Raw genomic sequence first — 17,087 nt, 5'->3', positions numbered from 1 at the left:
ATTGGGCCTACTATACACTTCTTGCCCAAACGATAAGTGGGAGCTGAAAAGGGGAAGGAGATTGTCCCTTCACCAGAGAATATTCCACTGTCCCACCATAGTTCTTCCTGTGGCATGGATATGCAATACTTTTAACACAGTGCCAAGTAACAACACAAGGCCAGGGCTCAGGACAGTGATGCAGGAACATGAAATGCTGAGTGGTGGGATTACCTGGTTGTCATCTAGTGCAAGTAACTACCAAATTATAAAAACAGGCTTTTTTTTCTTTTTTTAAGCTATTTCCAGTTAAAACAGCTCAATGACAATGAGGCCTTTGCATGGGGCGGGAGGGAGAAAGGAGAGAAAAATGAGAGAAGTTCTTCCAGTGAACCTGCAAGCCAAACAAGGAGCCTCAAGATGGGGTGTCCACCTGGAGCTACAGCACAATGGCAGCAGGTCTACTCAAGGACTTGCATGACTCCTCCCACAAGAGCACAGGAACATCCAGCACTATCAAGAATTGCACCAAAGAGAGGAAGAGTAGTGTGTGCATGGGGAGGTTCACACCTCACCACAGATGTAATTAATCAAAGGGGGTTTTGTGCTGAGACAAGGCTTATCGCCTTACAGCTTCCATTTACAAGCTGCAGCCAAATGCAGCTGCCCTCAGCACTGCAGGCCGAGCTGCAGAGACTTGAGTCACTACTGAAAGCAGCCACAAAAAGCAACAAACAGTCTAACCAGAGAAAATTTAAAGGACAAGGAACCCAGCAGAGGCACCTACCCAGCCTCCTCCTGTACCCACCTTCTTCAGAATTCTTGCTTTTCCCTGTATGGAAAGATGGGGAAAAAGAGCTAGGATGTACCATGTAACGGCCAAGTGGGTGGAAGAGATGAGGCGACCTCTCTCCTCCTTGCCCACCTGGTGAGGAGTCAATATGTTCTCTTTAGATTCAGTGGTTTCACTGTGGGATCAAAAATAGCAAGTTTGACTGAAGTGAAGATCTGGTTTAAAAAGGAAGGATTGTCCCGATTTGTTTTTGATTGAAGACTAGAGAGGTTTGTGCCCCCTCTGATCCCATTTGGTGCCTCTAGAGCCTCTTGGTCATCAGTTTGTCCCAATTCCACTGCTTTGACCATTCAGAACTGGACCCAGTTGGACTGCTGAGGAGTCTGATTGGGAACAGCACTGAAATAAAGAAAGGACAAGCAAAGGAGCAAATCTAGTAAGACTTCTTAACTTATGGCTCTTCCAGTGCCCATCAGGACACTACTCTTCTTGTGTGCAGTTCCCTTCACCACAGTTTACCTGGATGCAGTGCTGAAGTCTCCCCAGAGGTCTGTGGTAGCTGATGCTGGTGCCTTGGATGTAGATGCAGGAGCATCTAAGTCTAATAGAATATCTAAGGCAGAAGAAAGAAAGAAAAAAATAAAGAAAGAAAGAAAACCCCACAGGCATTTAAACTGTCACCTTACAAACACTGCTGGATGCAGGGGCATCTTTGAAGGCACTCCAGCTCTCCCTCCAGAAGAAGGAAGTGGGACTTTTTAAGGATTTTGTTACAACAGCAGCTCCTTTTGCTGAATGTGCACTGAGCCTCCTGCTCCTACTACAGGGATACATCGTCTTCAAGAATTATTCAGTCTCCACCTAGCAGATTTGTGACATACTACCTCTCCCAGTAGAAATAAAGCTCAGACTCAGCCCAAGCACTGGAGCCCAGCCCTATTCAGAAGCTTGTGGTTTCTTCTCCCTCTGATCTGTGTACAGCACTACTAAAGTCTCTGCCTTCACAAGAGTATCATCAGCTCTCCAGACACCTCTGTACAGTCACACTAAAAGTGTGTACAGCATCCAGAAGACTGCAGCAACCTCTTTGTTATAGTCACAGAATGGTTTGGGTCGGAAGGGACCTTCAAAGGTCATCTAGTCCAACCCCCCTGCCATGGCCAGGGACATCTTTCACTAGATCGGGTTGCTCAAAGCCCCATCCAATCTGGCCTTGAACACTTCCAGTGATGGGGCATCCACAACTTCTCTGGGCAACCTGTTCCAGTGTCTCATCTCCCTCACTGTAAAGAATTTCTTCCATATATCAAATGTAAATCTACCGTCTTTCAGTTTAAAACCATTGCCCCTTGTCCTATTCACTACAGGCCCCGGTAAAAAGTGTTTCTCCGTCTTGCTTACAAGCCCCCTTTATATATCAAAAGACCACAATAAGGTGTCCGTGGAGCTTTCTCTTCTCCAGGCTGAACATCCCCAACTCTTTCAGCCTTTCTTCATAGGAGAGGTGTTCCAGCCCTCTGATCATTTTCATGGCCTCCTCTGGACCTGCTATAACAGGTCTATGTCTTTCCTGTGCTGGGGACCCCAGATCTGAACGCAGTACTGCAGGTGAGGTCTCATGACAGCGGAACAGAGGGAGAGAATCACCTCCCTTGACCTGCTGGCCATGCTTCTTTCGGTGCAGCCTAGAGTACGACTGGCTTTCTGGGCTGCAAGCACACACTGCCAGCCCATATCTAATTTTTCATCCACTAGTATCCCTAAATCCTTGTCTGCAGGGCTGCTCTCAATCCATTCATCCCCCAGCCTGCACTGATACTGGCGATTGCCCCAATGCAGCTGCAGGACCTTGAACTTGGCCTTATGTATGAAGTTCAACATATATAAAAAAATAATAGTAAAATGTATAAATATCATATAAAATTAAATACATAGTTTTAAAATAACCCACTATACCCACAATCCCGCTATACTTTACACCTCTTTCTGCTGCTCATACTAAAGCTTCCTCTCTCCCTATTCAAAGCCACTCAAGAAGTGCTTTTCCTGCATCTTTCAACAACAACCACAAGTCTGTGTATATTTTTCTGCAGAAAGCAAGTGACTGTGCAGTACTTTTCCAGACACCCTACACAGCTCTGCCAGTGCCCCTAAAGCACACAGAAGTCAGAAAAATCCAACTATTAAAATTTTATATCCACACAACACCACACCCCCCCCCCGGATCGTTTTGACCAAGTCGCTTGGTTTCTCCTTTTGCAAGGACAGGAGCTACAACACTGTCCTCCTTTGCAAGCAGAACAAGCAGGTATTATTAAACAAGCATGGAGATCCTCAGGTCAAAGAGAGCAAAGCCCTCCGGGCACATCACGTCTCACAGGGCACTATTGGTGCTAGATTGAACACCAGTTCCCTGAGGCAGGCCTGAGTCCTCTCTATGCACCTACTAGTGTCTGACAGACTGTTTGCTCTATGCTAATGTTTACCTGCATTGCTCATGTTACTGGATTTCAGCACGGGTGGTGGTGTGACATGGTTGGCAATGGCTGTGGAAGAAGGGGGAGGTATAGGAGGGACTGCAATTTTGCCTCCTGGTGGGGGTGGCAACAGGCTTAGGCCCCCTGATCCAGACACACGGGGCTTGGCTGCTCCTCCTTTCTTTGTCGTCATGTTCTGTACAAATAGAAAGGACAAGTGAGGCATAGTCTCCATTGGCATATCCAGAGAAAGAAGCAGGGTAAACCGGGCTGCTTACCCCTATGTTCAGTTTGATGGTCTGCCCTTCCTTAAACCCTAAGTCTAATTTGGGACGTGTGTCAGCTTCTTGGGACTCCTTGGAGATCTCAGTCTCCTGCTTCACCCACCTAAAAAGAAGAGAGGAAGACATAAGACCCTCTGGCAAAGGGGAACAGGGTTTCAGAAAAATGCATGGTTCCTCTCCCCACCCCGCCAAAGAACTACCTTGCCTTGACAAACCAGCTACCTCCCTACTCCCAGTGCAGTACAGCAAAAAGCTGGGACCACCACAAACCCAGGAGACTAACACTGCACCTGTAGTATCACAGGACCTAAGCTTAAGACTTACAGATCTGACCCTGCAGGATTCTCAGCTTGCATGACAGTTGGCAGCACACTCAAGCGTCCCTGATGGAGCCAGAGCAGGGCTTCATGACCCTCCCAAGGAACCTGCACTAAATGAACATGCACCACCACCCACCATGTTCTACAGACCAGAGGAAAAGCAGCATTCCAGAAAAGCACAACTCACTTGAAGTGATCCTGCAAAGAGACGTTGAAGTCAAAGGCATCACCACGATCCGTGAAGCCAATGCCTATAAAAGCACTTCGTCCTAGCAAGGAGACAGGAGGAGTCATTGGAGGTGCCCCACAAATGGGCCCTTGTGTTCATTCACTCCAAAATCCTTCTGCTTCTCCTAAACCACTCTGTACTACCTCCCTCTGACACGCCTGCAGCCGGACACCAGCAGCTCACAGCAGTTCATTGTTCCTAGCCTTCAAGATGCACCCTTCTTCCCATGCAGCACTCTCAGAAACTGAGCGTTCCTTCCCAGCCCCTGGACTCTGTGCAATGTAGAGAACCCTCCTCTGTTAACCTTGCCTTCCTACCCCTCCAGGCACACTACCCAACCTTTTCAGCACTCCCAAGACCATTTCAATCCACCTGGCATACACCCAGCTCCATCAGGCTGAGTCTCCTCCAGCCCTAGCACTTGGCACATACACGACCCCTCAACTCACCAGTCCCATCCTGAATTCGAATGACAAAATAGCGGCTGGAATCCGTCACAGTCTCTACTGCAATGCCAGGGTATTGATCTATAGGAGCCTGGGCGAAAAGTTCTCCTGCAGACAAAGAATCGGGTGTTAAGGAGAGCAATCTCTTGCTAAAGCGTGGTCAGGGCTGCCACGCACAGCTCTGAGCAGGCTTAGAAGCACAGGCTCATATGCAGCCATCATAGTCGAAGCCTTGCCAAGCCACAGCCTTTCCCTTACCTGAAACCTTATCCTCCAGTTTTATGTATGCAGTTTTGCCTTTAGAGGTGACACGAAGCCGCCCTGTCCAGTCCGGATGGTCCAATTTCCAGTCAGATGCCCTGAAAAGAAAAGCAACTGTTCACTGACCATACATCAACTCCTCCACTTCCGCCCAACCATCTCAGCAAAAGTCTCTGCTCCCAAACCTTCAACACCTGCAGCTGCCTTATTCCACTTCTCGCCCCAGACAATTTATGATGTCTCGGCTCCTCTCTGTTGCTGCCAATTGACACACATGGCTCTGACTGGCCTCTCTTTCCTCTGGGTAAAGGGAAATAGATAAAGTCCAGAGAACATCAACTCTGTCTTTACCTTTATAAGCTTGCAGAAGAGGGGAGACTGAAACCTAGAAACTCACTTGGAGCAGTAAGCGACTAATAAGTGACTTGTGAGTGTCAGGAAGACACCCAAAATTAATTAATAGCATGCTGAAAAGCCACTCCATTATTCTACCCTGTTGATGTAAAATAATATCAAGTACCTCTGAACCTAGAGCCAGCTAGCTTACACTAGGTAAAACATCATACACACAGCCATTTTCACTAGCCCATCAAACTCTTTGCTACAGACTGTTGTGAAGGGAAAAAAACAAAAGAAAAAAAAAGAGAGAGAGAGAAAAGAAACTCATCCTACAGGATTCTACAACTGGAAACAAACGCCTGCAGCCAGGCGCAGTATCCACAGTGGCAATAGCTTGCCAAGTTCAGCGAGTACCTCCGGCACCCATCAGCGCTTCAGAGCACAAACCTATTTCTCCTCAAAGTCTGCAGGCACAGCTTACAAAGTCACACTCCACTGGTTTCAGCTAAAGAGAGAGGAGGCATTTCTAACTCCCCATCCTGCAGTTTCTTCTTAAGAATCATGCTGAACTCCTTCTGGCTTCCTCCCTTCCACCTCGAGAGCTGAGAGGCCAAATTCAACATACCGTTAACACCACATCAGACTCACGTCCCAGGGAACCCGGCAAACTGGGAGAGGAGGTCAGCTCTGCCTGGAGAAGCAAGTCGCTCAGGTGCCCTCACCTCCTGCACACGATTAACAGGGCAGCCCCTGCTCCTCCGCAGCAAAGGCTTCCAGAGCAGCTACATGAGGCGACTCAAAGCCGCTCCGTCCTCCAGAGCTGCAGCCGGTGGGGGCTAAGGCCTCAGGGAAGGGGCCTGAGCTGCTTGCGGCCACAGGCCGCGGCCTCCCAAGGCCCCGCTCAGGGGGAGAGGACGCCCCTTCCCAGGCCCAGCCCCTGGCTGCCCCGCGGGCAGGGCAGCCAGGGGCTGGGCCGCGCCAAGGCGATCCCAGGCACCGCACCCTCCCCTCACCTGTACCCGCGGTTGGAGGTGCGCGGCGGGATGCGGTAGACGTTAACATCGGGCTTCACGCAAAGGACGGACTCGTACTCCAGCTCAGCCGCCGCCATCTCGGCCGCCAACCCCGACAGCCCGGCGAGGGGTGCGAGACTAATAAGCGGGGGCGCTTCCGACCGCCATCTTTGATGAGGGCAGACGCCGCCTAGGGGCGCTGGGGCTGCCGGGCGGGAAGCAAGCCACGTCGAAGGCGTGGAGGAAGGCATCTTGGATCCTGGCAGCAAAGCGCGGGGGCGGGGAGGTGGCCATCTTGGAGCCGCTTCTGACACAGCAGCGGGGGCCGGCGCCATCTTGGACTCTGGCAGTTCCCCCACAGGGCCCGGCGCGGCCATGTTTGGTTCGGGCTGCTGAAGTGATGGCGGGCGCAGCCGTGCCGGGAGCGGGCAGAGCAGGGCGGGCTAACGGGCCCCTGGGGAGGCCGGGTCCCCGCTCCAGAGCACGGTGGCACCGAGCGAAAGGCGCCGGTGTCGTGTCGAGAGCTGAAAAGCCGGGGCTGGGCCCTGCCGAAACGCGGGGCTGGGTTTTGTGCCGCCACACGATTCTGTGGCGAGGGGCTCGTGGCTCCCTGCCTGCCCTCAGCTGTGGGCCTGGGCCCTTCTCCCCGGTGTGGTTTTCTGTCCTGCAGCCTTGGGGCAGAGCTTGGGTTTTAAGCGAAAGTGGGTTTTTGTGTGGCCTGTGGTGCCGGGATGAGGAGGCCTTTGGTGAACCAGCAAACCAAAGAGAAAACACAGCACAAACCATTCTTGAGTTTTGCAGCCAGAAGTGGTGAAACCATCTACTGCGTAAAGGTTAATTTCAGGAGTGTGACTTCCCAGAAATGTGGCCAGAATAAGTGTATAGATACTAGTTTATTTCTCAAATACGGTAAGATAAAGACTAGTAGCATTCAAACTGCTAATTTTTTAATAGTTCCCAATGACGACTGGTGTTGACATGTGCTGCTATGCAGTAGCCTGTGACTGAGTCTCTAAAAGTACTAAATGTTTACTGTGAAAACTGGAAGAAAAGGCATAGGAAAAGGTACAAACAAAGTTACATTTGTCCACAGAGCCAGTGGTGGGCGTAGCATAGACTAATTGTGCTAGGAAGTAATTTAAGCTATCCATGGAAGACTTGAGTGAGCGCAGTTTATTGCTGATGGTAAAGCAAAAAGTGAATGAAACAGTGCTAAGTTTCAGGAATTATTTTTTTCCGCTATGGAATAGTGTTAGTTAATGCAGTGAGAGCTGAAACGGTATCTGGAGATTTGTTTCTTGCTCTTTCCAGAGGCAAGTGGAACAGGATGGTAATGAACCTCAATCATAGCCGTCAAACAAGCTGTCCTTCTGTCAGGTCAAACGTGCAGCTAGCCCAGCGTTGTATCTCTGACAGTGCTGGTGCGGAAAAATTTTGCAACAAAGAAAGGGAGTCTGTGCTGCTGATTCCATAGGTGTGGTAAAAGTGAAGCTATTTTGAAGCCAAGGAGAGGAATAGTCTTGGGTCATTAAGACTAACAAAGTACGATACTTAAATTTAACTAGCCTATCTAAATGTAACTGGCCTAGTTTTCCCCAGAAATGATGTTGGCAGCTGCATGAGTAGATACACAAGAAAGTCGCATGACTGGTGTGAGCTAAGTACCCGAACAGATAAGGAATGATGCAAAAGTGCAGCTTCCTTTTCCCCTTCCCCTCTGCCAGCTTGCTCTGCGTCCCTGCAGCAGGAGGGAGGGGCTGACACGCTCTGCTTTGGAGCAGATCTTGATGCCCCAGGGAGCAGAGGTCCACACTCTGCCATGTGGGTGCCCTGCCAGGCTGCACACTGGAGCGGACAGATAACCTGCCTGGAAAGAGAGATTTGAACCCTTTCATGCAGCTTGTACAAGAACTAGGAGGAATACACGGTGCTGATACTTAAGGCAGATATGTGCCACAGTGTAAAAGAAGGCTCTGCCTCCCTGCTTGCAGTATGCCAGTGTTACATTGCTTGCCAGACTGCCAGAGTTAAGGCAAAGAGGTTAGTGAGACGCAAACCTTGAAGAAGAACGGAGCTGCTTAAAGAAAACCTATAAAACAGGACAGAATTACACTTTCCTAGTATACTAGCCTAGCAATCTGTAGTGTAAGGCCTATGTGGGCCAGGGGTTTGGTGTGCGTTTGTTAGCAATGTTTTGTAGACTTTCCTTCTATGGATTCATCTAATTGCTTTTTGTAAACTTATATATACTTTTGGTTACCCATATCGTCCCTGGAGCCACAAATCTAATTGTGCAATATGAAAAAGTCTAATTTTTTTTGTTTTCAAACTTCTATCTGGCCATTTCATTTGATACCTCCTGGTTCTTGTGCTATAAGAATTCATGTGTCACCGTCTCCATGTGTCTCTCATACTGCCATTTAGATGCCTCTTTCCAAGGTGAAGCATTCTCATCTATTTAGCTTGTCCACCAAAAGAAGCCATTCTGAGCCATGGCTGTCTAGTTATCACTTTCTGTATGATTTCTGATTCTATAGTTGTTTTTAAGATCAAGGACCACCACAGCATTCAGTATTCAAAAAGCAACTGAATACTTCCCGTTATATTTACCTTTTGAATAACATTGCATGTTGACATGATTTTTCGTGGAACTTTCTGCAGTGACTGCTAAGTTTTTTCTTTGAATGGTAGTAACTTACCTAGAGTACATCACTCTGTATGTAGAGTTATGGTTGCTTTTCCAAATTCAATAATTCACAATTAGCAATATTAAAATTTGCCTGCCTCTTTATTGCGCTGTTATTCAGTGTGCCACAATCCTCCTAAGCTCTTCTAGAAGGAGAGCATCTAAGATGAGAGGGTGGCAAAGGGCCAACTTTTACAAGGCGTGTGAGGAAAGATGTACAAGCAGCACCAGGACACCAGGAATACATCTCCCATTCAATTCCATTGAGACTTAACCAGCAGAGAACGTAACATTCTTCGGTCTTTTTCAGACAAGCATCTTGGACCAAGAAAATACAAAGCATTGCCAATAATAGCTAATGTTTTTTAATTTTTTTTTTTTTTTAATCAGACTGTGAAAGCAATGGAGGATCCATATTCTTCCCAGACAGAAATCTTCAATGAATGAAAACCAAGGAATAGCAGAAATCTTGAATGGAACTCCACAATGTTCAATCATATGAGGTGTGCAAATAAAAAGGCCTACGCAAGTAGGGTAAAATGCACAGTTCATGCCAATCCTTAGGTAGCCTGATAATAAACCATGCAGAAGAATCATTTGGGCTTTTGTTTTGCTTTTTGCTTTGCTTATTTAAGGAAAAAAAATAAGGCATCATTCAGGAATGTACTTAATGGACAGACCCAACATTTGGAATTTTCCTTCTCTGCGCAGAAGGTACAGGGGAAACCAGTGTCACAAAACGACTCATTAGATAACTGAAAGATTAATCCCGAGATGAGCATTTTTACAGAACAGTCCAAATACTATTTCAAATGGTGCTTTCTTCACTGAAAATGCTGTGGCAAAACATGTGACCCAAACACCCAGTACTGAGAACCTGTTATTGTGAAGAGCTACTTTTTAATTACGTATGATCTAGGTATGTACCAGTTTTGCCAAGTTTTGTTCCCTGCTTGGTGTCCACAGCTTGTGCTTACCTGAGCATACTCAGCAATGCACAAAAATGCCTTGGGGTCATTCAGTGGATTTTCAAAAGAGGAGGGTCTGAGGAATACCAGTGCAGGGCAGCCCTGCAGATACCGGATGTCACTGGAGAGTCCCTATGAAACTAAGTGCACGGTGAAAACAAGCGCATAGCAAAGACTGGCCACCAGACCACTCCAGTATGCTTTCTAGAGAAACAGCTGTGCCAGTTATGGCTAAGCTTTATAGGGAGAGTTTTGGACCGTTTTTTTAGGAAGATGGGTTTGCCATGTACACAAGGAACATTCAGGGTCTGTGAAAGATCATGGCTATCTAGGCACTCCACCCGCAGAGAAACGAATGGGAAATCTGAGAGGGGCTGCAAAGCTGTGTAGAACTGCAGAAGTAGTAGAAATATGAAATACAAGTGGAATTCTCGGTTATTGCCGAAGTGTTTTGGAGACAACCTGCATACTCATGCAGAAGTGAGGCTTTTGTAAATATATTGATCGCATTTTTAGAATGGTGTATGGGTGTAACTACTTAGTAACTGATAGACTGGCGCAATTTGGTAATGACAAACCTGACACGGCAATATAAATGGTAACTTGCGTTAAGGTTTTAGCCAACTTGTTTTGGTGGCCAGTTGAGTCTATACCTCAAGATAAACTTCAGTATGAACATTCTTATAGACCAGCTGATGGAGCATGGGCTAGATAAGTGGACAGTGAGGTGGATTGAATAGTGGTTGAACTGCTGGGCTCGGAGGGTGGTGATCAGAAGAACTAAGTCCAGCTGGAGACCAGTCGCCAGTGGTGTCCAGCTGTGGTTGACAGTGGTTCAAGTACTGTTTAACTCTTCATTAATGACCTGGATGATGAAGCAATGTGCACCCTCAACAAGTTTGCAGATGATACGAAACTGGTAGGAGTGGCTGATGTACCAGGTGTCTGTGCTACCATTCAGAGGAACCTGGGCATGCTGGAGAATTCATCAGGCGGGAGCTTCGCGAACGTCAGCAAGAAGTGCAAAGTCCTGCACCTGGGGAGGAACAACCCCATGCACCAGTACATGCTGGGGGCTGACCGCCTGGAAAGCAGTTTTGCAGAGAATGGTGATGTTGTGGTTGTGGTGGACAAAAAGCTGAACATAAGCCAGAAATGCACCCTCACAGCAAAGAATGCCAATAGCTGCCAGGGCTAGATCAGGAGGAGTGTTGCCAGCAGGTCAAGGGAGGTGATCCTTCCCCTCTCTCAGAACTGGTGAGGCCACATCTAGAGTGTTGGGTCCAGTTCTGTGCTCTCCAGTACTCAAGAGACATGGACATAGTGGAGTGAAACTTGTGGAGAGCCACTAAGGTACTTAAGGGACTGGTACACCTGTCATGCAAGGATAGGCTGAGAGAGCTGGGACTGTTCAGCCTGGAGAGGAGAAGGCTCGGGGGATCTTAACATCTCTTTCTCAGTGGTGCGCGGTGACAGGACGAGAGGCAATGGGCACACGCTGAAACACAGCAAGTTCCATCGGAACACAATAAAACAGTTTTTTACTGTGAGGGTGGTTGAACACTGGAACAGGTTGCCTGGAGAGTTTGTGGAGTCTCCTTCTGTGGAGATACTCAAACCTGACTGGACATGGTCCTGGACAATCTTCTCTAGCTCACCCTGCTTTGAGCAGTGGGGCTGGGCTAGACAGTCTCCAGACAGTCTTCCAACTTCATCTATTCAGTGATTCTGCGAATTAATAGCCTTTCTAAGCTAACTCAGCCTGTTTATCATGAGGGAAAGGGATAGATCTAGAAGAGAAGAAAAGAATGCAGTGTGGTGATTTGGGATTACCATCAAAGCTGCAAGTCAAAGGTCTGGTCTGATCTAAGTAACCATTTGATGAAAGTAACAAAATGTCTTTGTCCCTCCTTGCACCATCTACTTTGAGTGTCTACATCGTTAGGCCCTTTATGCTGAGGTGCAAAATGCTTCACTGGTCAAACTGCTTAAAAGCTTCATTGATCTGGAAACCTATACAGAGAGGTACCACATCATCTCATCACTGTCCAGGGTGAGCTGGCTGGACTAAAGATAAAGTGCTTGCTGTGTCAAGGCTGGCTGCAGGGGAGAGGTTTTAACTGGATCAGAGCTGGCCAGCTGGTGGAGAAGGACCTTCTTGCAAAGGAGAGCTTGACTAGAGCTACCGAGTCATATGGTGGTGAAAAGGCTGCGCGTCCTTTGGCGAACAGGACGCAACAGGAGTACCCGTGTATCAACGCTTTCTGTCTGGGTCTGAGGAGTCCCCCGGGGAGGATGGCAACTGAGAATAGGATGCAGCTAGAGGAAATTTCCTGGCAGGCTGCTGGCAGCCCGTCCGTCTTTGGGTGTATGGCCCAGCCCCAGCCTGCCTTCCTGGTTCTGGTTTCATGGGTTTTGTGTTGGAGGCAGCATTCGTGTGTTTCACGGACGAGACATGCTTAGGAGCAGAACTCTGCTCCGTCCTCGTTCATTTTCCAGACCAAAACCAAAATACCAAGGCTGATTCCTGTATGTCTGGGCTTTGTCATCTCTGCTAGCGGTCCTGATTTCCCGAATTGGGACAGGTGAGGGGAAACCCTATTGTTGCACATTTGAAATACCTTGCCCTAGATGTCCTTTCTTTTTACAGTCTTGCCACATTTTGTGCTATCAGCATTTCAGTTAACCATTTCTAACTTCTCATCAGTCAAGTTCCTTCTTTAAAAAAAGAAAACCGACAACAAGACTTCAAATACCCTGAAAGGTCAAAAATCAGATTAAAATCCCTTTGACATGACCAACTATGGTTTGCTGATTACAATGTTCTGTATTTGGTGAACTAAGCTGTCTCAGGCTGGGACAGAAGCTGATCTGGATTGATAAGGATCCCAGAAATGGGATTAGCTAAGTGAATGCGCTGATCTGATAAAACATGGAAGTAGCTACAAGAGAACAGATCAGACACCTGATGGTGGCATGTCAGGGTTTGGAATTATGAATTACATCAAGCAAAGGTCAGCGTTATGCCAACAGGCAAGACACCTGATTCAGTTGTCTTATGGAAACTACAGTAAAGTATATGTCTGTGCCTATCATTCTCTTGCTTTCTATTGTTCTTTGACTCAGGGCACTGTTGTATTTTGATGGTGTTGAGACCACTTCTTTTGGTTTGCCTGTTTGTTTTATCAGCAGATCATATCTAAAACTTCAAATATGAGTCATTCTAAGCCTTTCCGTCAGGGTGAAAGAATATACTTAGCACACACATGCACATACAGGAAAAAAGCAGTTCCTGAAATGTCATGTTAGTTTCTTTTTTCAGTCCCTTCAGCAACAGGACTGATGGTACTTGCTCCCTGACACACCGAAATATCTGCTTCACTTGGGTAGGTGTAATATGCTGCAGAATTCTGGTTTTCCCTTCAACTTGCAATCTCTTATTCTTCACTCCTGAAAACCTCTTTCTCCCCTCCAGTTCCCCCTTCCATCTTCATAATCAGATAGCAGCCCTTTCAGCACTCTTGAAAACATAGCGTGGACAGTATCTTCTTCTTGATTCATCCCTCAGTTTGCTTTGGAGTGGGATTTGTATTACTATCTTTACAGCATTCCTTGATTCCCTGTCCTCTTCATACCATCTCTGTAGCTGTATGGGGAGGCAGCAAGATTCAGCTCTTGCAGCATTGTTCTCCAATTGTCCTTGTAAAAGTCGCTCCTGCATATATCACAGGAAATGGAACAAACTTGTTAGAATTTTAAGTTAAGTCTCCAGCTGCCTTCCAGTGACTTCTTTTCATAGCTTTCCTTGCAGGTCACCCTCACCTAAAAGCCTCTGAGCAGTTGTTACCAAAAAGTGGTAAATTACAGGGTTTGTTACAACAGTTTATCTCAGTTTCTTCGTGGTGAAGCGGTTCTAACACTTCTGCGTTGCTCCACATTTAGACTGTATGTTATGCAAGAAAGAGATTGATGATTTGGAATTTATTTTTTTTTAGTAATGTTGATATTTAGTCCTGCACTCAGTAGTCCCTGACTGGCATTTAAGCGGAAAGCATAATAGAGGTTCAAATAGAATCAGTTTGGCTTGTCTTATTCATGTCTCCTCGGTTGCCTCTGCAGGCTGTGTTCAGCTCTTACCTATGCAGTTTCCTCACATTCTGGTAATGCTTTTAGGGACCTTTCAGCAACACAACTGTCTTTGCTGATTCGGCAAGGGTTTAGTTCACAGGGATCTTATAAACAATTCTATTAATGCCTAAAGGATGAAGATCAGGCTCTTTTTCTCAGTTCTATCTTGACTTTGCTAGATTTCCTTTACTTTCCTTTCTAAATTTACTAATATCTAAGTCCAAGAATAATTGAGCAATTCAAGTTTTTCCACTACTATTCTTATAGTTTTAAAATGCCACTGAAGTATTCTGTGGCTCAGCTTCATTGTCTTGCAATAAGACAGCTTTTCTTATCTCTAAAATGACTCGAGAACATTACTGCTATTACTCTGTATTTTATTTTTTCTTTCTACAACTAAATCTCTGTCCGTTCTTCTTAAACCATTCATTTCTTGCCTTTCTCCTCATCAGGACTAGCTTTCTAAGGAACCAGCAGAGAGCTCAGAACAAAAGCAGGGAGAAGAAAGTGCTTACTGAGACTTCCCTAAAAATACCCCTTAGCAAACAGAGCTGCTGTCCTGTCTGTTCTATTTATAATGTCCAGAAAGCTGAGCAGGGTTATTTCATTAAGACAAGCCTTGCTTTCTCAACCTAAACCTATTTCACTGGTTACACCAGAGGAAATCACTCGTTCTAAAGGGAAAAGGAACTAAAATGCTGACTTAACCTTTCTGAAGAAGGGAAGTGTATACAAAGCTGGAAGTCGATCAGGAAGGACACCTGCTGATAGTGTGGGTTCGTGAACAGAGAGCTCCACTTTAGCGTGGAGACTAAAAAGAACCAGACTGAAATCAAAGGGGATGACAGAGACAGGAGAACTTCAGCGTATACAACTCCCTGTTTGAATAGTGGGGCTTATGTAGCTTAGCCACCATGAGAACCATGAAGGAGTATGATGGTTGGATTAGTAAGCCTTTAGCACAAGCTTGTACAGACCGATGCCTTTGTACCCTGAACAGCTCTGTACTGTCACCTGGCTCAGAGATGCTTCAGTACAGATAAAGAGAAGAATTTGGGGAGGAGGGTGTGAATTGCCTACTGATTTGCTTTCTGTTTTACAGCCACAGAATGACTCCACTCCTGGGTAATAGCAGTTCACATGAACAGGCTCCTGTATATTATGCATCAGAATCCATTGTCTCCATTGCTATCTTCGTCATCGTTTTCATCATAGGTATCCCTGGCAATGGATTGGTGATCTGGGTAGCTGGTCTGAAAATGAGAAGGTCTGTGAACATTGTCTGGTTCCTAAACCTTGCTGTGGCTGACTTCATGTGCTGCTTGTCCTTGCCGTTTTCCGTTGTTCACCTGGCCCTCCATGAACACTGGCCGTATGGTTGGTTCCTCTGCAAAGTCATTCCATCAGTCATAATCTTCACCATGTTCGCTAGCATCTTCCTACTCATGGCCATCAGCATTGACCGCTGCCTCCTTGTGATGAAACCTGTCTGGTGTCAAAATCATCGAACGGTGAAATTTGTATCACTAATATGCAGTGGCATTTGGATCCTGGCTCTCATTTTCTGCTGTCCTGTCTTTCACTACCGTGAGACTAGCATTTACGATGACAAAATTGAGTGCAGGTACAATTTTGGAGATGACGAAGTGCTGGATTATACGAATGATTCTGTAAACGTGTCATTGGAAGAATATTCACCTTTAGCCTACGATGGGAATGACTCATGGGGCAATTTCTATGAAAGTGATTATTCTGTACCCCTTGCCTTAGTGGTAATAAACGTCACTAGGGTTGTCTTTGGCTTCGTACTCCCCTTTGGCATAATGGCAGTTTGCTACGCCCTCATTGCTTTCAGAACGCGAGCAAATCAGTCTCACAAGCCCCGCAACAGGATGCTGCGAACGATTGCGCTTGTGGTAGCTGCATTCTTCATCTGCTGGGCTCCATACCATGTAGTTGGGATTCTGCACTTTGTACCTACTCTTGGAGCAGGACCGAGGGAGTCATTGATCCTCTGGGATCACCTCTCTATAGCACTTGCATATGCCAACAGCTGCATCAACCCCCTGCTCTATGTTTTTGTGGGACGGGACTTCAGGGCAAAGGCACGGCAATCGGTGCAAAGAATCTTGGAAGGTGCCTTTACCGAGGAACCAACGCGTTCGATCCCTTACTCCCTTGACAGAAGCAAGACTTCAACAGAGAAGGACGTTAGCAGCACAGCGTAATGCAGAACTTCCGATCGCCACTGCAGAAAGAGCAAGCTATGGCCCTGCGCATCAATCACTCTCCACTTAACAGCTTTTTTTGCTCCAACGCATTTGATGAATCCACAGATCCACAGGCAGGGCACTGAGATGGTTCAGAGCTCAACAGCTAATCCCCTTTATAGCCTACTCTAGAGAGATGGGAATTTGGAAGTACCGAGAGTACAATCTGAGGGAAGACTCTGGTGAAGCAGGAGGCACAGAGCACTTCAACCTTTGAAGAAAAAAGCAGGCTTCCAGAATGACTTGTGGTGGGATCCTGTAGTTTAACCGCTGAATTGCTAGACGAGAATGTCATTAGAGTTACTCGCTTATGTCTGTGTTCTACATCTCCTGTCTCTCATAAACTGCAGATGAAACTAACTTTGATGCCTCTCCTTGGAATCTGTCATCCCATCTTTCCTCTCCTTTGACTACACTTGGGGTCTGAGGTTTTTTTCCCCCCAAAGATTTCCCTAGAGGGTGGTGCTACATTTTCTGACAGCAGCGCATTAGAACAGCACTTGCCCCAGTCAGCTGTCTTGAACTGACTTTCATGCCCTCGTAGGTGCCCAAATATTTTTGTCCTAGCAAATGCATTGCTGTACAGTAGTAACCGGTCCAATGCACATGCTGCATCCATGTTCGTTAGCATGCACTCACTCACTGTCTGCCCACCACTCCCTCCACCAACAGAGTCCCAAATCTTCCTTTTAGGAAGTAGTCCAAGATTATCCAAACGTACCTACTGCATTTTAAGATGGCACATGAGCAGAATTTGAGCAACTGCAGTCATTGATGAACCAGATCAGGTGGCTGCTGGACTACCAGACGTTTGGTAAAACCTTGGAATTGAGAGGTGGTAACCTCTAGTCAGACCCCAAGAAGGTGGGGAACGAGCCTGTTGCAGCACAGTCA

The 17,087-nt window shown here is 46.8% G+C and overlaps 2 protein-coding genes across 2 annotated transcripts; one reads left to right on the top strand and one right to left on the bottom strand.

Moving 5' to 3' along the window:
• Positions 1 to 436: 436 nt before the first annotated feature.
• On the bottom strand, positions 437 to 6,283 carry NECAP1 (NECAP endocytosis associated 1). Its single transcript, XM_059816436.1, has 8 exons — positions 6,142 to 6,283; positions 4,787 to 4,887; positions 4,532 to 4,636; positions 4,041 to 4,122; positions 3,528 to 3,636; positions 3,259 to 3,445; positions 1,292 to 1,385; positions 437 to 1,171 (listed from the first exon to the last, which is right to left on the bottom strand). The coding sequence occupies exons 1-8, from the start codon at positions 6,237 to 6,239 to the stop codon at positions 1,123 to 1,125; spliced, it is 825 nt and encodes a 274-aa protein (XP_059672419.1). The 5' UTR covers positions 6,240 to 6,283; the 3' UTR covers positions 437 to 1,122.
• Positions 6,284 to 15,032: 8,749 nt separating this feature from the next.
• Positions 15,033 to 16,151, top strand: C3AR1 (complement C3a receptor 1). Its single transcript, XM_009810641.1, has one exon. It carries the CDS (start codon positions 15,033 to 15,035, stop codon positions 16,149 to 16,151), a length of 1,119 nt encoding a protein of 372 aa, XP_009808943.1.
• The last annotated feature ends 936 nt before the right edge of the window (positions 16,152 to 17,087 follow it).

Source organism: Gavia stellata, chromosome 4, assembly GCF_030936135.1.
Source record: "Gavia stellata isolate bGavSte3 chromosome 4, bGavSte3.hap2, whole genome shotgun sequence".
Classification (NCBI taxonomy): domain Eukaryota; kingdom Metazoa; phylum Chordata; class Aves; order Gaviiformes; family Gaviidae; genus Gavia; species Gavia stellata.
Note: the sequence above shows the minus strand (reverse complement) of the source record. Positions and strands in the feature narration are given on the sequence as shown.

Bases quoted from the DNA above. Each gene is read 5' to 3' on its own strand.
- NECAP1 (XM_059816436.1), bottom strand. From the start codon at position 6,239: ATGGCGGCGGCTGAGCTGGAGTACGAGTCCGTCCTTTGCGTGAAGCCC. The intron at 4,123-4,531 runs GTGAGTTGAGGG...TCTCCTTGCTAG, and splicing joins TCGAATTCAGGATGGGACTG to GACGAAGTGCTTTTATAGGC. The intron at 1,172-1,291 runs GTAAACTGTGGT...TCTTTATTTCAG, and splicing joins GACTTCAGCACTGCATCCAG to TGCTGTTCCCAATCAGACTC.
- C3AR1 (XM_009810641.1), top strand. From the start codon at position 15,033: ATGACTCCACTCCTGGGTAATAGCAGTTCACATGAACAGGCTCCTGTA.